At 38.7% G+C, this 22,579-nt stretch overlaps 1 protein-coding gene across 1 annotated transcript in view; it reads right to left on the bottom strand.

The window, feature by feature from the left end:
- Positions 1 to 19,093, bottom strand: part of CAPZA2 (capping actin protein of muscle Z-line subunit alpha 2) — a 61,572-nt gene extending 42,479 nt beyond the window's left edge. The window contains exon 1 of the mRNA XM_044246426.1: positions 18,944 to 19,093. Within this exon, the coding sequence (XP_044102361.1) occupies positions 18,944 to 18,982 (39 nt within the window). The 5' untranslated portion in view covers positions 18,983 to 19,093. The remainder of the gene's footprint in view (positions 1 to 18,943) is intronic.
- Between the last annotated feature and the right edge of the window lie 3,486 nt (positions 19,094 to 22,579).

The raw sequence follows: 22,579 nt of genomic DNA, 5'->3' as shown, positions 1-22,579 counted from the left end.
CTCATTAGCTATGTAAGCTTGGGTAAAATATAGAATATTAGCTATTATTAGCAGTAACAATGAGATAATAAGTATACTTGTATTTAGTATAGCTCTAATATTCTTAAAAATAACCCTGGAACACAGATATTTTCACATTACATGTTAGTTTCTTTGTGCCCTATGGTGATAGAAGGATGGCATACACCCAAGCATTTCTGTGTTGTCTCCAGTGCATTCACTTCCATACACCGACATCCTTTCTCCTCACTTGGAAATCATCCTTTCCCTCTCTACTTGACTCTGCTCATCTCAAATACCAGTGACAGCAGCACTGCAGAAAAAGCTGGTTTCCTAGCTGCATGGTGGGAATGTGCAAGATCTGCACTTTATCTAAGACATGATCTGTACCCAAGTTTTGATCTTTTTAACCTCTATAAACTTCCACTTTTTACAGGGAAACTAAGGGGACAAAATATACCATTATTTCTTAAACTTTTAAAACCACTATCTCTGTTAGATAAAATAAAATGTTATCTACAATTTGAGCTTTTTAACCTCTATAAACTTCCACTTTTTACAGGGAAACTAAGGGGACAAAATATACCATTATTTCTTAAACTTTTAAAACCACTATCTCTGTTAGATAAAATAAAATGTTATCTAAAATTACTCTCTGAGATAGTTGTCATTACTTTTAATTTATGAAAGAGAAAACAGAGATCCAGAATTGGGATATGAATGAAGTGCTCAAATGAAAGTCCAAAGCTTTTCATAGAGCTGCCTCCCAGTACAGCATCATCTCTCTATGATGGTTCAGAGATAGGCTGAGAACAAAAGAAAACTCTAGGCAATCTCATCTACTTCCACCACTTCTATTATCCCCACACAACAGCTCTCCAATCTATACATCTACAACATCATTTGTCAAGATCAAGATGCATTTTTCTAAGTATAACTTATTTACTAAAAATCTCCATCAAAATGCCTCAAATATACTTTAGACTGTCTCACCCAAACTTATTCCCTTCTGTTCTTTATGAAATTACTGGCACCACCTAGAAATCATTCCACTTTCCCCTCTCTCCCTCAGGCATCATGATCAGTGAGAGTCTGTCTCTCTTGCCCCTTTTCTTTGACTCCATTCCATTTAGACCCACTTTGTTCAGCATAGTTACAACAATAATCCTGCCACTAGTCTTATAATCTTCAAAGTTCATTTTCTACCACCAGACTGATTATTTTTCAATGCAAATTGTGATGTTTCTTCCTGCTTAAAATCATTTAACGGTTCCCCCACTGCTAACAAAATAAAGCCCAAAGTCCTTAACATAACATATAAAGCTTCTCCATATCTGAAGGCTATAAAATGTAATTGTTAACAGCATAAATTCTAAAATAAGATTGTATGGACTCAGTTTACAGCTCCACCGCCTACTACCTGTATGACCATAAGTAAATTAAATTCAGTCTCCTTTCTTGCAGCAAATGAGATAATACTTAGGAAAGTGCTTGGCACAGAGTAAACACTCAAATAATAGCTACTACCTTTTTTACTCTGCCATTTACCAGCTCCTACAGCCTATCCACTCCTTTTCTCATCCTACATATACACAATACTGGAACCTCAGCACTTCATTCAGTCTCTCAAACAAGAACCCTCATCTTCTATGCCTCCACATCACTGCATACATATGACCTTGCCATCTTTTACCTATTGTGGTAAAACTGTACACAGCAGCATTAATTTCTTAAACTTTGCAAGTTAACAGAAGAAAAGATCACAAAGAAAAGGCAAACTCAAAGATCAAATTATACTATTAAAAATTTTGGAGGGGGTTACCTGGGTGGCTCAGTCAGTTAAGCATCTGACTTCAGCCCAGGTCATGATCTCAGGGCAGGCTCCCTGCTCTGTGGGGAGTCTGTTTATCCCTCTCCCTTTGCCCCTTCCTCCACTCATGTTCTCCCTCTCTCAAATAAATACAAAAACATCTTGAAAAATAAATAAATTTTTGATGTATTCTTTAGTACAGCAATATTAGTAAATACTTTTGATAAAGGGTCAGTATTATTAAGACCCGTAGTATAAGGTCTAAAATTAAGGACTAATATTTATGTGTGCTTTGACATCTGGGGAAAACCCAGAGGGCCCTGAACAACCTAACTGCAAGTTCTCATCCTCATTCTGCTCCTGCAGATAATGCCCCTAGTCAGACAACCCTCTTTATCACAGGGAACAGGCACAGTTCCTGCTTATTCCTGAAGAGCAGGCTCCAATTCCCTGCCAGCCTGCAGAATTATTCAAAAGCTAGTCACATCTTCCTGTGGGAACCAAGGATCACTCCACACTCTTGATATGACAAAACTTGACTTCCACGGCCTCAGTTTGTTCCTCTATTCCCTAGTGCGACCTCCAAACGGCCCCACATTGTGTGCGGTGTCCCCTTCTCCTGGGCTGTTGAGTATATGTGATTAATAAGCTGCTGTTCATCTCATCTGTCCAGTGTCAGGTGTTGTGTATTCAACCATCCACATAACCCCGACTCCTCCTTCACCAACAAAAGGAAGAGAAGGGGAATAAAATAAGATCTGAGAAGCTCAAATTAAGATATATAACTGGGGACTAAACCAAGGAACTCAGTTATTTAAAATACATTGTAAGAAAGCAAGTAAATATGTTGATATATAGTCCAAACATTAGAAGGGCAAGAGAGATTCTTCAAAGATCTTTATTTTTATTTCAGACATAGATTTACAACTGTGGTTATCTAGTTTCCCATCCTCCGATGGATTTGAAGGGAGGAAGGAAAGGTTGACAATTGTACTTAGAACATTAAAAAAAAAAAAAAAGGAAAGGTCTGAGCCAACCAGACAAAGATTGAAGAAAACAAAATTCCTTCAGAGGGACAAAAAAATTACAACCAAGTCCTGAAATTCAGGAGCTGATCAAACCTCTTGGGTCGCCTGGGTGGCTCAGTGGGTCAAACCCTCTGTCTTCAGCTCAGGTCATGATCCCAGGGTCCTGGGATTGAGCCCCCACATAGGGCTCTTTGCTCAGCAGGGAGCCTGCTTCCCCCCACCCCTCTCTGCCTACCTCTTTGCCTACCTGTGATCTCTGTGTCTCAAATAAATAAATAAAATCTTTAAAACAAAAAAAAAAAAAACAAAACTCTTGAAAAGAGAGCACTATAATTCTTAGTAAATAAATTTTTACCTAAGAATAACGATAAGCTTGCAGATAAAAGCTGAAAATGATCAGGATTTTGAATTATAGATGACACAGATCAAACATCTCAAAACCTCCAGACTTACTGCATCTCTACGGAGTGATCAAATAATAGGGGAAAGTCCTGTGTATGTGGTCAGTGGAGTGGAAGATGAATCAGAAACTCTTCCACAATTTTAGGTAATGTTCCTCTTCTCTTTTCTACTGCGTGGCCTATGAAGAACTCCTTGCAAGTTTCCTTATTAAATGAGTTTATTAAACAGTGAGAAACGGTCTTTGATAGAGCAAGTTAGAACACCTGAAAGTCAAATGGGCTTCCTTAAAAATGAACACTGTGCCATCACAGTACTCTTTTGAGACTCTGTTCAACCTACTCTGGATCAGAATTCTCCAAATGTCTGAATAAAGTGGACACAATTCAGTTATAAATCACTAAAGTGCTCAAAAGGGAAAAAAGGATATTCATATTGCGATAGCAGATGTCGACTCTACTCCTTAAAGAGAATTCTCCAAATCCTTTCTCCCTTTTCCTTCTCTACTAAGCAGAAATACAAATCATTTTGATAAACTCATACAAAAATGTCTTCTGCTTTCTACCAGGCACTATTTTCTCTTTGTGCATGTTGGCAGGTATTAGGATCAGAGGTATCTCAGATTCCAAACAGTAAAAAAAGTATGTTAAAGCTATCAGCTTTTCCTCATGTGCTGCAGGCAAGAGTGGAGCTGATAAAGCCATTCCTACTACAGAGAGCATGCCTCCACGAGGAGGCTACCGAAAGAAACGAGTTTCTCCATACACTTTCCAGTTTGATCAAGAGGCCAGATGATAAGCAAAGCAAATAATACTGATGAGCTGTGTGGCATCTGCACATCATGCTGGACCAACAGTGTAGAAACCAAACATTTACCACAGGGATGGGAAGAAATTAGTCACAATATCCAGAAAGATGACTACTTGTGGCTCAATACTGTGGAGTAGTGATGCCTTATTTTTCTACAGAAGTTCTCAATTCCTTGGTTCTTTCAGTGTTGCAATAAATGTAAAGAGAAGAAAAGGCACACCTGGTGTAAGAAGATACCATCAAAATCCCCGGTATCCTGGCATGCACTAATCATCCAGATAAATACAGAATACTGAACTGTTGTAATTTTTCTTTAAATATGTTATTACCATTTATTTAAAAGAGTAAAAAAACCCCACAAATCCAAAGTAGGCATTGTCATTAACTAAAAAAAGAAAAATTATGTATAAATTATCATTTATCTTAAATTTTCAATTTCTTTCTCTCTCCTGAATGATTCCCCTTAGTCCATGAACATTTCTAAATTTTTTTCTATCTTAAAAAAAAGTACTCCTAAATAGTAGTAAAAATTTTGAGGCAGTAATGCCTATTTTTTTTCTTCTGTTTCACTACCAAGCTTTTTCAAGAATAATTTATACTTACTGGCACCATGTCCTACTTTTCTTTAGTCAACACTTACTGAGCATCTAATACAGTGAAAGTCAACCCCAGTGGCACATTCATATCATCTAGGAGGCTTTTTCTTTTTTTCTCAGAAGGGTACAAAGGCTCCAGGCCTCACCTGTAAGTGAAGTTTGTGTATCCATGTTTGTTTATAGACTCTCCAATTGACTGTAATCTGCAGCTAGAGTTGAAAACCGTGAGTACAGGGACCCTGGGAGGCCCAGCTGGCTAAGTGGCTGCCTTCTGCTCAGGTCATGAGTTCAACGTTGTGCTCCTTGCTCAGTGGGAAGCCTGTTTCTCCCTCTGTCTGCCTCTACCCCTGCTTATGCTTTCTCTCTCTCTCTCTGACAAATAAATAAAAATCTTAAAAAAAAAAAAAAAAAGGAAACCACTAGTATAATGTATGCCAGGCACTCTACTGGAATTACAGAGAGGAGCAAAACACAGGGCCTGCTCCTGAAGAACAAAGAAAGTAAGAAAATCAGGTAAACCAATTAAAATCAGTAAATGTTGTAACAAAGGTATATACAAATTGTTAAGGGAGCACAGATAGGCCAAGATACACAGGAATGAAGAAGTCTTTGGGTCTGCTTATTGAAGATGAGCAGTTTACTATGCAAGACATGACTGAAAGGCCATTTCTGCAAGAAAGAAAGCATATACACACTTTTTAGACTTGGGTAATCTGGCTTTTCTTTATCTTCTTCCTGCTCCAAACTCTAGTAAAATTGCCCTCTTAAAGGCCACCACTGGAAGGAAATAATAAAGATTAGAGCAGAAATAAATGGCATGGAAACTTAAAAAAAAAATCAACAGAATAAATCAATGAAATCAGTAACTGGTTCTTTGAAAAAATTAGTAAAATTGATAAACCTCTAGCCAAGATTTACCAAAAAGAAAACGGAAAGGACCCAAATAAATAAAATCACAAATTAGGAGAAATAACAACCAACACCACAGAAATACAAATACTTACAAGAGATTATGAGAAACTATATGCCAACAAATTGGGACAACCTAAAAGAAATTAATAAATTCCTACAAACATATAAATTACCAAAACTGAAACAGGAAGATATAGAAAACTTGAACAGACTGATAACCACCAAAGAAACTGAATCAGTACTCAAAAAACTCCCCAAACACAAAAGTCCAGGACCATATGTCTTCACAGACAAACTCTACCAAACATTTAAAGAATTAACACCTATTCGTCTCAAACTATTCCACAAAATATGGGCACCAGGGTGGCTCAGTGCCTTAAGCCTCTGCCTTCAGCTCAGGTCATGATCTCAAGGTGCTGGGATGGAGCCCCACATCAGGTTCTCTGCTCAGCAGGGAGTCTGCTCCCATGCCCCCACCCATGCCTGTCTACTTGAGATCTCTGTCTGTTCAATAAATAAATAAAATCTTAAAAAAAAAAAAACTATTCCATAAAATAGAAAAGGAAGGAAAACTTCCAAATTCATTCTAAGGCCTGCATTACCCTGATACCAAAACCAGATAAAGAGACCACAAAAACAAAACAACACAACAACAACAAAACCCCCCAAAGAACAAAACCTACAGGCCAGTATCTCTAATTAACAGAGATACAAAAATCCTCCACAAAATACTAACAAACCAAATCCAGCAATACATTAAAAAAATCATTCACCACAATTAAGTGGGATTTATTCCAATCAGGTGGTTTAATGTACAAATCAATGTGATACATCACATTAACACAAGGAAGGGTAAGGACCAGAATATCATTTCAATAGATGCAGAAAAAGCAGATGACAAAGTACAACTTCCATTCATAGTAAAAACACTCAACAAAGTAGGTTTAGAGGGAATACACCTCTAAGTAATAAAGGCCATGTACAAAAAACCCACAGACAGTACCATCCTGAAAGGGGAAAAACTGAGAGCTTTTCTTCGATGGTCATGAACAAGACAGAGATTCTACTGTCATCTTATTTAACATAGTCCTGGAAGTCCTAGCCACAGCTATCAGACAAAAAGAAACAAAAAGCATCCAAAAAGGTAAAGAAAAAGTAAAACTTTCACTATTTGCAGAAGACATTTACTCTATACAGAAAACTCAAAACTCCAGCAAAAACCTGCTAGACATGATAAGCGAAAATCAAAGTACAGAAATCTGTTGCATTTCTACACACCAATAATGAAGCAACAGACAGAAATCAAGGAATCAATCCTAATTACAACTGCACCAAAAATAATAGGATACCTAGGATTAAACTTAACCACAGAAGTGAAAGACCTGTACTCTGAAAACTATAAAACACTGATAAAGAGGTGTACCTGGGTGGGTCAGTCAATTAAGCATCAGATTCTTGGTTTTGGCTCAGGTCATGATCCTGATCCAACCCCACATCAGGGTCCTCAATTAGAGCAGAATCTGCTTAAGATTCTTTTCCCTCCCTCTCCCTCCCCCTCTGCTCCTCTCCCTACCTCATGCATGTGCTGTCTCCTTCCCTCTACAATAAATAAATAAATACATAAAATAAAAAACAACAACGATGATGAAACTGAAGATGACACAAAGAAATCGAAAGCCATTCCATGTTCATGGACTGGAAGATCACAAATAACTGTTAAAATTTCTGTACCACCAAAAGTGATCTAAACCTTTAATGCAATCCCTATCAAAATACCAGCATTTTCACAGAACTAGAACAAAAAAAATCCCAAAATTTATGTGGAACCATAAAAAAGCCCTAAGAGCCAAACCAATCTTGAAAAGCAAAGCTAGAGGAATCACAATTCTGAACTTCAAGTTATATTACAAAGCTGCAGTAATCAAAACAGGATAGTCCTGGCCCAAAAATACAGATCAATAGGACAGAACAGAAAACCCAGAAATGAACCCACAATTATGGGCAATTAATCTCTGACATAGCAGGAAAGGACATCCAGTGAGAAAAAGTCTCTTCAACAAATGGTGTTGGAAATACTGGACATCCAAAAAAAAAAAAAAAAAAAGAAACTGGACCACTTTCTTATGTCATACACAAAAATAAACTCAAAATGGATTAAAGACCTAAATGTGAGACCAGAAACCATAAAAATCCTAGAAGAGAACAAAGGCAGCAACTTCTTTTATATCGGCTGTAACACCTTCTTTTTAGATAAGTCTTCTCGGTCATTCCAAAATTTAGGACTTGATAATACAGCGGAGCCCTGTTCCTGAGCTCAGCTTCTAGACCCTCCCAGAGGCTGCCCTGCTCCAAGGCATTTTCTTTTCTTTTTTTTTTTTTTTAAAGATTTTATTTATTTATTTGACAGACAGAGATCACAAGTAGGCAGAGAGGCAGACAGAGAGAGAGAGGAGGAAGCAGGCTCCCTGCTGAGCAGAGAGCCCCATGTGGGACTCGATCCCAGGACCCTGAGATCATGACCTGAGCCGAAGGCAGCGGCTTAACCCACTGAGCCACCCAGGCGCCCCCCAAGGCATTTTCTTAAATCAGGATCCAATATGTCTCTTAAGTTTCTTTTAATGTATTATAGTTTCCCTCCATTTTGTTTAAATGTCATTATTATGCTGAAGAAACTGAGTTATTTGTCCTCTACGTACTGCTTAGCATTTGTTTTCACTTAATAAATTGTTATATTCCTTCCTTTAAAAAAAAAAAAAAAAAAGGTATGTCTCCTGAGGCTAGGGAAACAAAAGCAAAAATAAACTATAGGGACATCAACATAAAAAACTTCTGCAGAGCAGAGGAAACAATCAGTAAAACTAAAAGGCAATCTACAAAATGGGAGAAGATATTTGCAAATAACATATCTGATAAAGGGCTAGTATCCAAAATATACAAACTTACAAAACTCAACACTCATAAAATGAATAATCCAAAAAAATGGGCAGAAGATATGAACATATCTTTTCCCAAAGAAAACATATAGATGGCCAGTAGACACATGAAAAGATGCTCAATATCACTCATCATTAGGGAAATGCAAATCAGAACTACAATGAGATACCACCTCACAACTCTCAGAATGGTTAAAATCAACAACACAGGGAACAACAGGTGTTGGCAAGGATATGGAAAGGGGAACCCTCCTGCATTGTTAGTGGGAATGCAAACTGGTGCAGCCATTGTAGAAAACAATATGAAGGTTCCTCAAAAACTTAAAAACAGAACTGCCCTTTGAACCAGCAGTTGTATACTGGGTATTTACCCAAAGAATATCAGAACACTAATTCAAAGGGATACATGCACCCCTGTATTTATAGCAGCATTATCTACAACAGCCAAATTATGAAAACAGCCCAAGTGCCCAAGAGGTTGACAAATGGATAAAAAATATTTTTATCTTTGTATATGTATATGTATAAATGGAATATTACTCAACCATAAAAAGAATGAAATCTTGCCTCCTGCAATGACATGGATGGAGCCAGAAAGTACTATGCTAAGCAAAATATGTCAGTCAGAGAAAGTCAAATACCATATGGCCTAACGCATATGTGGAATTTAAGCAACAAAACAAATGAGCAAAAGCAAACAAAGAGAGAGAGAGAGAGAGGCAAATCAAGAAACAGACTCTTAACTATAGAGAACGAACTGACGGTTACCAGAAGGGAGGTGGGTGAAGAGATGGGTTAAATAAGTGATGGGGATTAGGAGTGCACTTGTGATGAGCACTGGGTGGTGTTAGTATGAAATCACTATCCCGTGCACCTGAAACTAATATTACACTGTATGCTAACAACTGGAATTTAAATAAAAACTTAAAAAAAAAAAAAAAGAGGCTATCAGTGATCTCCCATCCACCACTTAGTCGGCCTTATCTGCAGTTTTCCCACCTATAAAATGGATAATAACAGAATTACTCTGACAATTGAGAGATTAATTAATATAGTATACATAGTGGCATACAGTAGATAAAATTTGTTTTATATCCCTGTACCTTAAGTACAAACTATATTCCTTTTAATCTCTGTAATACTGGTACTGCTCCTTCTGGAACTCCTCAAGTTCTATAAATGAGCACATACTCTGTGCTACATATATACTTCCACTTCAGCAATCATCCCGTACCTCTTCCTCTCCTTCTTTTATTTTCTAAATAATAGTATATCCAACAGTATATACTCTCTGACACCTCTCCTCTTTGCTATGTCCAAGCTTCTCCTAAACGTCTTATCCCATTTTGTGGCTTTAACCCACAAGAGGGGATTCTCAAATCTATATAAAATGTCTAGGCCTGACCGTTCTTTCCAGGCTCCATTTCTACTCCCTATCTTCTAGGGAAGTTCAAAGAGGTATTTGGTGGGCATCTCAGACTCAGTATAACTCAAATCAAACTCAACATTATTCCTCCCAGCTGTCCACCTTCTTCCTGAATCCCCTAGCTGTTAGTGGTGGTACCACTTCTCAGTTACCCAAATTTTAACATTCAGAGTTACCCTGATTCTCCCATTTCTCCCTACATTCATTCACCAAATTCTGTTGATTCCAACTCCGAAATCTGTTAGCAATCATATTTTTCTTAGTGTCTCGTGAAACTACTTTAAGCCAGATCTTAATACTTAACGAAGGTTCCCATTGTTCTTACTAGCTCCAATCTGTCTAGAACCCATGGTTCTCAACCACGGACAATTCTGTCCTACAGGAAAACATTCTGATTATCATTACAGGGGGGAAGAGGGTGCTACTGGTACCATGTGGGCCAAGGATGCTATTAAACATCCCACAATGCACAAGACAGCCCTCACAATGTTATCTGGCCTCAGATGTCAGTAATGTTGAGGTTAAGAAACCCTCTACTAATTTAACAGAACAGTTCACCTTTGCATCTCTTACTTACAAAATACCTGATATAACTTATACTTTGTTTTGTTCCCAGTTTCCTATTTTTCTGCCTGTGTTGTGCTCTGGCATGAGCTTGTAACCCAACTGATGTCTACCATCCTCTTAGGTACAAGTAATTTTTCTGTCTTCTGAATTTCTATGAACTGACTACTTTCTGATGCTCCACCATACATATACATATATATACACACACAAACACATATAAAATATATCTGTGAATCCATAATCTTACCCTTGTGTCTACTAAACAGGTGATCAAATCACCAACCTTCAGTGAGTTTAAAACCTACTCTATGGTATTACTACTGCTACTCACAAATATTGCAGTTCTCCTTTCCTTCCAAGCCCTCCGAAATTAAGTTTATAGATGAAACCTGCTTCAGCTAACTGAAACCTGGGCAGAATGTAGTGAGCTCCAAATGTATGTGTGGTGGGGGAGGAGAAACTTTAAAAACCAGTGTGCTGGAGTGCCTAGTGGCTCAGATGGTTAAGTGTCTGACTCCTGGGGGCGCCTGGGTGGCTCAGTGGTTTAAGCCTCTGCCTTCGGCTCAGGTCATGGGCTCAGGGTCCTGGGATCGAGTCCCACATTGGGCTCTCCGCTCAGCGGGGAGCCTGCTTCCCCCTCTCTCTCTGCCTACTTGTGATCTCTCTCTATCAAGTAAATAAATAAAAATCTTTAAAAAAAAATTAAAAGTATCTGACTCCTGATTTTGGCTCAGGTCATGATCCCAGAGTTGTGAGATCGAGTCCTGCTTAAGATTCTCTCTCTCTCTCCCCGCTCCATCCATCCCCCTCAATAATAAATAAAGAAATAAAAATTTATAAAATGAAAATAAAAATCAGTGTGCTTGCTATTCACCACATTTCCTTCCCACTGTTGCCAGGACTTAGGAAGAAAGTTTAAGATTTGTTTCTGTTTTGATAAATATAACATGCTACATTTTGTAAACTTAAGGTGTATAGCATTTTACTTTGAGACATTCATATATTGCAATATGACTGCCATTAACGCAATACTTACCATTACTACTACTTTACATCATTACAGTATATACATTACATTACTGTCTATACTCATTATACTGTACATTACATCTCTATGGCTTATGTACTACTTATTACCCTTAAATACCTTTGTACCCTTAAATTTGTACCCTTAAATACCATCAATATTATACCCCCAACTTCTGTTTTTTGGTGGGTTTCTTTTGCTCTTTTTTAACAGGTTTGGCTTTTTTAGATTCCACATATAAGAGGTATCATACAGAACTTGTCCTTCTCTGACTTACCTTCTTAGCACAATGTGTTCAAGGTCCTTCCATGTTGTCACAAGTGGCAAGATATTATCTTTGCTCATGGCGGAATAATATTCCACTGTGTATACATATCAAAAAGCCAAAGTTTACACTGAAAACCTCCAACAGCCCAAAACTCTGAGACTTCACTAAGCAGGACCTTTCTGGTGCTGACCCACATTAGACATATTATATAGAATGAGGAAATGTCATATAAAATTCCCTTCCCAAACCCACTCATGCTAAGATTTTAGGTTGTTAGTTGTCACATTATATCCTTGCTTACCTTGATTCACAATCAATGTAAGAGGCATAATTTAATGCACCACTAAAAAACGGAAATGCTACTGATTAGTATCATAAGCCATTGATTGTACAATGCAGCCTAATTCCAGAGATCTTAAAATATGGAAAACTATGGGTACTGAAGTAAATTAAGTATGATATATTTGGTAAAAATATAAATGGAGAGGTAGTTTTTGAAAATTATTTCCATTCCTTGTCTATACAAACATAGTAAACTAAAATGTGTAAGGAAAGTTCTATCATTAGGTCCACAGTGAAACATGTAAGTGTCATAAGAGAAAGAAGGTTAAGACTGTACATCTAACCTTCAAAACAAAATTTGTGAAATTCTCCTTTTCTGACAATGATAGATGGTTGTATGGAATCATTGGTTTTTTTCTGAAATGCAATAAACTTCTGCAGTTACTGCTTCAGGCAATCAGGCCTTTAGGTCAGATCACAGAACCATACGTCAAATTTTCCCATCATGCTTTTCAACTTTAAAAACTACTTTGCATTCTGCTCTAAGTGTTTTTATATTCCATGTTTTTACATTAAAATGCAATATTCTATGTATCTAACTATCCTTATTTTATGCAGAAATGGCTCCCAAAAGCACTGAACAAGTACTACTAATTTGCTTTAATGTGCAGTCTGAAAAACTCCACTAATGGTACAGCAACTATCAAGCTTCTGTTTGCTGTAGGAATTTTTACACTTTATTGGTGCAATGACAATTCATTTATCTACTGAATGAAACGAGGAATGAATATTTTCTATATTAATAGCTTAATGGTTTAGTTTACTTTTTGGTTAGTAAGAACACAATAAATTTTACAGTAATTATGATGGCAACTTATATTACTTTCAAACATGAACAAAATTTCTGAAACTAAATTATAACTGTGTAGTGAGGGGGAACTATATAAACTACTTATGAAGAATATTTAGCATGTGTAAATGATTTGAACCATTGCCAGTACCATCACCTGTTACCTTAAAGAGCACCAAAAATTTCATTCAATTATCTAAATCTTTAAAATCTAAAGCTTTGGGACGCCTGGGTGGCTCAGTTGGTTGGACGACTGCCTTCGGCTCAGGGCGTGATCCTGGAGTCCCGGGATCGAGTCCCGCATCGGGCTCCCAGCTCCATGGGGAGTCTGCTTCGCTCTCTGACCTTCTCCTCGCTCGTGCTCTCTCTCACTGTCTCTCTCTCTCTCAAATAAATAAATAAAATCTTTAAAAAAAAAAAAAATCTAAAGCTTTATTTAGAAATGAAAATTTAGGTACACTAAATTTTCCCTCAAAATCTTTACTTCATATTCTACTTTTTAATTTTTTAAATTATTATACTTTAAAAAATATTTTATTTATTTATTTGACAGAGAGATAAAGAGCACGAGTAGGCAGAGCGGTAGGCAGGCCCTCTGCCAAGCAGGGAGCTTGATGTGGGGCTCAATCCCAGGACCCTGGGATCATGATCTGAGCAGCAGATCATGATCTGATCATGATTAAGCAGCTGCTTAATCGAATGAGCCACCCAGGCACCCCCTCTACTTCTTTTTTTTAAAAACAATTTATTTATTTATTTTTTTAATTAATGAGAGAGAGAGAAAGAAAGCATAAGCAGGAAGGGGAGAGGGAGAGACAGAATCCCAAAAAGACCCCTCACAGAGTTGACAGAGTGCTTGATCTCAGGACCCTGAGATCATGACCTGAGTGGAAAGAGTCAGATGCTTAACCAACTGTGTCACCCAGGCACCCCATATGCTACTTCTACTTTTCATAAAACTGTTTTTAATTTTGTGAATTCACGATTCCTTTGTTCATTCACTCACTGAACAAATGCAGCATAATGACAGATGCTAAAGATACTTCTGCATGTAGGAATTCCAACAGAACGAGAAAAAAAAAGTCAGTTAAGCAGATAACTATTATGCAAACTGTATTTAATACTAATGAGATGTCGGGGTGCCTACGTGGCTCAGTAAGTTAAGCGGCTGCCTTCAACTCAGGTCACAATCCCAGGGTTCTGGGATCAAGCCCTATGTCGGTCTCTCTGCTCAGAAGGTTCTCCTTCTGGGAGAGAGGGTGCGTGGTTCTCCTTCTCCCTCTGCCTGCTGCTCTGCCTGCTTGTGCGCTCTCTGTCAAATAAATAAAGAGAATCTTAAAAAAAAAACAAATACTAATGGTATGTTATAGCCAGTCATGTGATCTGACATAAATCCTGAGGGATACCTAAGATTCTCATCAAAGAGCACAGACCAGGAAACAGTTCCAATACTCCAAGTGGATAAGAAGTCATCAGCAGGAAAAAAAAAAAAAAAAAAAAAACTTAATATGTGTTTACTACATGGCAGATACCATTTACACGTATCCCCACATTTCAGAGGAAACTGAGGCTGAGAGGTTACATACTTTACCTACGGAGCCAGACATGGACTAGTATGCAGGTCTCTTTCAATTCACAGCATGATTAAATAACAGTGTATGTACTGGAGTCAGAACTATTTAGGTAAGAATGGAATACAAAGCCATGAATACTATTTTCAAGAGTTGGGCTTCCTTGCAAAGGCAATGGAGTATCCAGCAACTAAAAGTTTGGGAGTACAAAAACAACATATTAAAACATGGCTTAGATACAAGAAATTGGAGGAATTAGTCTAGGAAGTTTATAATAAAAGCCTAGCAGTGGCAAATACAAGGGAAAGACCAGCTGCAAGACAGTCTTCTTCTTCTTTTTTTTAAGATTTTATTTATTTGACACAGAGAGAGAGAGAAATCACAAGTAGGCAGAGAGGCAGGCAGAGAGAGAGAGAGGAGGAAGCAGGCTCCCCGAGGAGCAGAGAGCCCGACGTGGGGCTCCATCCCAGGACCCTGGGATCATGACCTGAGCCGAAGGCAGAGGCTTTAACCCACTGAGTCACCCAGGTGCCCCTGCAAGACAGTCTTCTGATCCTACTTTTCCTCCCCTTCCTTAACCAAGTAGTTACAGAACAGGTGCAATCAATTCACATTCTGTTCATACAGTAATTTTGTTACTAAACAACAGTAGTTAATAACATAAATAACAACAATTAATTTAATAGTCTGGTCAACTGAGAGGTAATAAACTAAAAATTGATATAAATGGAATATCTTTTCAAGCAAAAAATAAATTATTTGCATAAGACAAGTTTTGATGATAGGAGTGACAAGAAAATTCAGAAACAGACTGTAAGGTACAGAGCTCAAGGAGACAAAGGTTAAAATAAAGCTGAAGTTAAAAATTTGGATGACCAGAATAATGGAAAAAGATAAAGAGAAAAATGAGCAGAAAGAGATTTCTGATCCACTCGGCATAGGAGAAAAGGGGAGAGGAGTTTATGAATTTACTTTTAGGAAAGTTCCATCTGAACACATCTCATTAACTGTCTCCTGTTTAAAGAACCACCCAATAAAAATGTGTGACTAGTGATCAGAAGAGAAATCAGTGCTGAGCTATGGACATGAGACACATTCGCAAAATATAAAAGATGAAGCTATGGAATGGATCACTCATATCACTAGGGAAAGGTAGGAGGGGTTATAAGGAAAAAAACCCAAAAGATCCTTTCCAACCAATAACTAAATGTCTTCCTTCTAAAGCTTTGGAGTGACTTCCCTCTGTAAGGAGGGGTGTGAAATGGAATCATGCTTCTGCCTTTAGCCTTATTCCACAATTTCAAATTCACAAAATTGCTTTACTGTACAATGTAGCTGACCCCAGGAATGGAAAACATAAACTGTTTTTGGCCTAGAGTTTCTAAACTATGTAAAAAGATCTGTGGGACATGCTACAACAAATGAGTAACTTCAAAGCACTTCACTGTGCTTCTTCAGATAATATTATTTTCTATTAACCTATAACCTGGCCAAAGATGAAGAGGTTATTAAATTTCATAGTGGTATCCTCACAAAGCATTTGTACGTGATTTTAAAAAGCAAAGATGTTATGCTAGATTAATTTCTAAAAAGCTTCCTACCTTAGAGCATATATGAAAGTATGCCAGTAGCACAAAATTTTTAAATGTGTTAAATAATAAACTTTGTTCCAAAATTATCAAACCCAACACTAAATTTAGAACCCAACACTATTTAATGTTAGGTAGCTACAATTTTTATTGAAAACAAAAAGAACTATTGTTTCTCCTTTTTCAATATAAGCTGTCAACAAATTAAAATCAAAGCTAAACCCAGAAAAGGTTACTATTATCAATTCTTAAGGGTTAGAGCACCAACTTTGGATTCTGACAAACAGGATTAAATACCACCTCCACCAAGTCCTAGCTAAGTGTCCTTAAGTGAATCACTTAAAGCCTCTGAAACGTTAATTTACTTTTCTGTGAAACTGTAATTATAAAACCTACCTCAAACTTACAACTTATTTTCAAATGTATCATCGAGCCACCCAGATACAAAGTATGGGTACTATGTAAGTTAACAGCTTCCCTTCTTCAGATCTTCAATCAATAATGGGAATTCCAATAGCTTACAGGTATTTAAAGCTTATTCTGAAAATTAAAAACAAGGTGGCAGAAAAAGTAACATGATTTAAACATTGGATTAGGGGTGCCTGGGTGGCTCAGTGGGTTAAAGCCTCTGCCTTCAGCTCAAGTCATGATCCCAGGGTTCTGGGATGGAGCTCCACATCTGGCTCTCTGCTCAGCGGGGAGCCTGCTTCCCTTCCTTTCTCTCTGCCTGCCTCTCTGCCTACTTGTGATCTCTGTCAAATGAAAAATAAAATCTTTTAAAAATAAATAAATAAATAAGTAAATATTAGATTAAAAATGCCACCTTTTAAAATTCTATTTGATTCTATATCCAACCTACTCCCAAAAGATTAAAAGAACATTTAGATAACTAAAGTGTTAGAATTTCACTTCACCAGTTACTTGAATTTAGCCCAGAAATTTGGTCAGTCTTATTCTTAAGTTACTAAATATGGCAATGAAATATATATAAAAATATCTACAAAACAGTCTTACAAAACTCAAATAGAAACAGAAACACCAAATTCCTTCAAATTTGAATTCATCCATTTACTATTAAACCACTGTGTACACAAGTTTGGAGAATAAGATGCCCTCCCCCTCCCCCATTACAGAGTTTTGTATCCTGAGAATGCCAGATAATGAGGAACCCTGTCATCTCATTCTGAAAAAAATGTGCTATTTTAGGCCTTTACAACATGGGGCAGGACTACATTAACTCCCATACCGAGTACTCTGTCCACAGCCAGATTCTAGCCACTTAAACTACTAACCACTATTTTAGTATATTTTATTTTAGAATAAAAACATGACAATCCCTTTAAAAAGTTTTTAGCACTAGTTTTAAACGTGTGCACGCAACAGTGTACATTTTCGATTATCAACTCCTGGTTATTTACCAATACAACACATGTGAACGCTACACAGCAACTTTTGTATATATAGGGATCTCCTACCAGGTCTGTGAATTACGGAGAATCTTGTAGTTCTCCCAATCTTGTTCTTTTATTATCACTTTCACCAAAGACCATAGAGGGGAAAAAAAATGGATTTCCAAAACTGAAGAGGCCGCCGACTTCGGCATATTCACATTGGGAATGCGATAAAACATTATATTTCGGTGCAAGTTTATATCACAGGATATAAAAACACTTGGAGCAGAAAGTTCCAATTGAAAATACCCCCAGGCTTACATTAGGACTTCTTAAACACCATTAAGGTGTGTTTCCTACATGGCTGTACTGCTTTGGAACTTTCAAAAAAAAAAAAAAATGAACACTAGGAAATTAAGAGTGGACATCTCAAAAACTGTAACCATCTTATTCACAGATTATGTGTCAGTCACTTCTGAGTTTGTGAAACGTCAAGGCCTTCCCGGAAAATACTTAAAATTAGTACGGTCCCCCACCTCCCCCTGGGAATGGGCCCTCACAGAAGCCAAGGGAAAAGGAGAATAAGAGAATTAGTTCTATGATCAGATTTCTCATTTTAAACGCCTGAGAATTTAAGTCGTTCCTCTGGTTTCGACGCTGTCACAGCACCTAAGATACAGCAAAAGGAGTTGCACAATCTCCCCTCATTCAGAAGTCCTAGCAGGACGGTGGAGCGCCACCAAATCGGCCCCCGGAGGGGCTCGTGCCAACCACGGCCGAAACCAACTATGGGGAGGGGGTCTTTTTGTGAACAACTCCGCTGCCTCCCAGGAACACGGGAGCTGCAAAGCCTACAGCTAAAGCCGAAAAAAGAAACGGGGGGGGGGGAGAGGGGGAGGGAGGGAGAGAGACTTCCACCGGGAAAGGAAAAAATCGTAGACAAACAGAAAGGAAGCATTTTGTTTCTGGGAGGGGGCGTAAAAGGGAGAAGTGAAGGTCTGCTTCCTAAGCGGATTTTTCCCCCTTACCCCTCACCCGGGCTACTGTCTCCCGCCAGGCCCTCGGGCTCACCACCGCCCTTGGGTCGCTCCCAGGCCGGGACCGGGACCTCTCTGCAGTCCCCAGACCCGGCGCAGGGCCCCGCGGCCCAGGCGGAACGAGAGGGTCCCCAGCGGCCACCGCCCTCCGCGCCCCCCGCCCCCGCCCGCCGCGCCAGGCGCCGCCGCCCGGCTCCCACTTCCTATTTTCAGAGCACACACCCTACATGGAGCCGAGCGAAGCGAGCAGGCCTGACAGAGACCTGCCCCCGCGCGGGGCCTCGGGTGACTGACAGGGGCAGGCATTAGGGCGCAGCGACGAGAAGAGGAGGAAGGGCAGCCGAGGGCACAGACCAATGCCCTTTCTGGGCGTCCAGACGCCGGGCTGATACGCCGGGGCTCTACTGGCTCCTCGACGACGGACTCCGCCGCCTCCGCCACTCTTACCTTCTCCTCATCAGACAACTGCTCGTCCAGATCCGCCATTTTCCTTCTGGCGACAAACCGCGGCGGCGGCGGCGGCAGCGGCCACCTGACTTCCCCCTTTCCGTGCGGTCCTCCGCGCCGCGCGCCCCCGCCAAGGGAGGGGCCCGCAGCCCAGGCCGCCGCGCACGCGCCCGGGGAGCCCCGCCTCTCTCTAGCCGGCCCGTGGGGTCGACACGCGGCTGTGCGCGTGCGCGGGAGGCTGGACGGTCTGGGAGGTGGGGGGGAAGAGTGGCCTACCGCCGCCTGCTGCAGGCTTGTCAGCATCCTGAGTATAGGATTCTTTCTCCACTAGTGACCATATGGACCCAGTCTGCGACGAGTACATTCTGAGCCCTTGATTATGTTCCCATCAAGCCCTCAACTCTGCCAGCTAAAATGTGAAAAAGTGTACGAATAGAAGCTTTTTAAACAATCTGTTTTTTAAAATTACTGGAAAAATATTCAGTTTTTATTAAAATATGTACACACAACCCAACCCATAATTGGAAGATTGCTCTTGGTATATTCGTGTATTCATTTAAGAAATATTTATGGGTCCTTTATTGTGTGTCAGGTACTATGTTAGTCCCTGAATATACAACGATAAGTAAAAACAAGAGAAACCTCTGTTCTCAAGAGGATCACTCTTCCCTAAACAAACACCGAGCAGCTGGGGAAGGCACTGTACTATTACAGGGGAATCCAAAGTTATGTTAGACATAGATTCTGCTTTTCTGAATTTAATTGCTAGATTAAATACAGAGAGCCCAGTAAAATTTGAATTTCAGACAAACGATGGATAGATATTTCACGTATTAGCATGTCCCATGAAGCATTTGAGATATACTAAGAAAAAGTGTTCATTGTTTTCTTTTACTGAGTGTTCATACTATACAAATCCCTGTTTCTTGCAGGTGGGAAGCAAACAGAAGCCATGCTATTAAAAAGCTTATAGTCCATTCTGAGATAGAACAGGAAGGGGATGCTTGCTGACACAATTTCAGAAGAAGCGGGTGTTCTGTTGAGCATAAATGGTGCCGAGAAGATAGGATAGAGAATAAGCCACACAGTTTGGCCAGGGAACTCAGCATATAAAGAAATAATATGTTCACTCTTTTATAGTTTACAGGTCATTGCTTCATTAATTTCTCACTGCAGCCTCGTCAAGTAAGGTATTTATCAGCATTATTATACCCATTTTACAGGAGAACAAACAGAGGCATTTGTTCAAGTTTGCAAATCAAGTGACTAAATTGATAGAGCTCAGGCATCTTACTCTGTATCCTCCCTTCTTTCCACTTTGAGATGTTTCTTTCTTCTTCTCTAAGGTCCACCAAATAAAACTTAATGAAGGTGATTACTCTCCCATCCTACCAGTTTTAGTCACCATAACTTGCTGCATCAGCTTTACTTCTAGTTTTTTTTTTTTCCTTCTTCTGTTTTTTGGGTTTCTGTTTACGTAGCAACACCTAAGGTTAATGTGTACACAGTGGGTTCTCAGTAGATGGTGTTGCTTGGCTAAGGGGCTGCTCTCTTCCTCTAGAAACCTCACCCAAATTTGGTAATGCTTTGCAATAATTTGAGTCATGCTGTCTTTATAACCTTGGTGACACTTTATATGTGGTTCCTCATAGTGACACAACCAGCAGTTATGTATAATTTCTGATAATCTTTTCAAAAATCTCTAAGTACCATCCTCTTGAAACAGTTTAAAGAAATTACAGAATTCATGTACCCTAGGAATTCTGGGAAGATTTTAAGCTGTCACACAAAATAGGTATAGATATGGAATAACAATTACATGACTGCCAGTAGAAATATACTAGTATTTGTTTTTTTTTTTTTTAAGATTTTATTTATTTATTTATTTATTTGACAGAAAGAGAGAGTGAGCATGAGCAGAGGGAAAGGCAAAGATAGAGGGAGAAGCAGGCTCCTCACTGAGCAGGGAGCTGGATGTAGGGCTCCATCCCAGGATCCTGGGATCATGACCTGAGCCAAAGGCAGACATTTAACAGACTGAGCCATCTAGGTGCCCCAAAATATACTAGTATTCTTGATAATCAGTTATTTTATGAAGAGAAAAGAAAAATATTATTTCCCCACACAATTCTACCTACTGAGAATTTCTATCCTTTTCTAATTTAATTTCCAAACTCACCTTTCTTCTACTTATTAGTAGTAATCTTTGCCTTCCAAATTAACTGAAGCAGAACCTGAGTTTTTAAAAAATTCTTCCTTTTGTAGTGTTTGTTGTTAAATTACTTGTTTGCATCTTAATCTGTTTTCCTGTGGATGTGCTCTATGTCCTGAACTAATTTTAAGCTTATCAAGGTCAGAAATTACCTAATTTCATAGAATCAAAGTCTTAGAATACATCTAGTGCAAGCCTCTCATCTTACAGGTACGTAGGCCTTAGATAAATTAAATGACTTGATAAAAATTGTACATCTAGCTGATACCATTTGAGAACCCAAGTGTCCTGATAGATTCATGTACCTTTCTTAATACTAATACATAGTTAATATGTACTATTGTACATATGGATATACACATTATATTTACATACATACTCATGTATAAGATATATATAAATATAGCTTGATCATATTGTGTGTAATAAGATAAATATTACAGACTGAGCACTAAATGGCTACACCGGATATCGATGTCTATAACACCACATTATTTAATCTCTGTACTGGAAAACTGATATCTGTAGTTTAAAAGTGTGGCTTACCTCAATTCTGAGAGAAAAACCACCAGTGCTACACAACTAATATTTGGCTGTTTGTTACTCTCTCATGATCAATGAACACAACTGGTCTCAGATAATATATTTTTTTAAGAGTTTATTTATTTATTTGACAGAGAGAGATCACAAGTAGACAGAGAGGCAGGCAGAGAGAGAGGGAAGCAGGCTCCCTGCTGAGCAGAGAGCCTGATGCGGGACTTAATCCCAGGACCCTGAGATCACGACCTGAGCCCAAGGCAGCGGCTTAACCCATTGAGCCACCCAGGCACCCTCAGATAATATTCTTTATGGCAGTAGAAAACTGTCAAAAATCATATTTAAAAGCAATTGTCTTTCTAAATCAAGTAATTGCCTCAACTATTGATGACTTGTAGTTGAGTGTGTCCTACCTATAGTCCACTTCCTCAGCTATATTTGAGAAGGCTCCCATAAGTGGCACCCTTGCAGAAGACTGACATGAATCATTCTAGAGATATCAAGGAATTATTGAAGAAACTCATTTTTAAACCCTTCCGCTCTCCTGAATACACCATTCTTCATAATTTGGTTCCTCCCAACTTCGACAAACCCACCTGTGCCACTGTCCCCAGTGCATATGTCATTGAAACACACTAAGTTATTCATTTAGGAATCACACTCTCTCACGCCTTTATTAAAGCAATTTCTAGAACGTTCTTTGCCCTGATCCTTTAAAATTCAATTCAGTTATCCCTTTTTCTTTTGAAGCTCACATTGAATCCTCTAAAGCCAGTAATTTCTTATTTTAGAGTCTCACGGGAAGTTTTCCGTGAATTTTGTCATGTATCTAGTGGTTAGGTGTACAGATTTTATAAACAGTAAGTCCTAGGTTCTGATCTTGGCTC

Source organism: Neovison vison, chromosome 4, assembly GCF_020171115.1.
Source record: "Neovison vison isolate M4711 chromosome 4, ASM_NN_V1, whole genome shotgun sequence".
NCBI lineage: Eukaryota > Metazoa > Chordata > Mammalia > Carnivora > Mustelidae > Neogale > Neogale vison.
The sequence above is the reverse complement of the archived record's forward strand: the minus strand, read 5'-3'. Positions and strand labels throughout refer to the sequence as shown.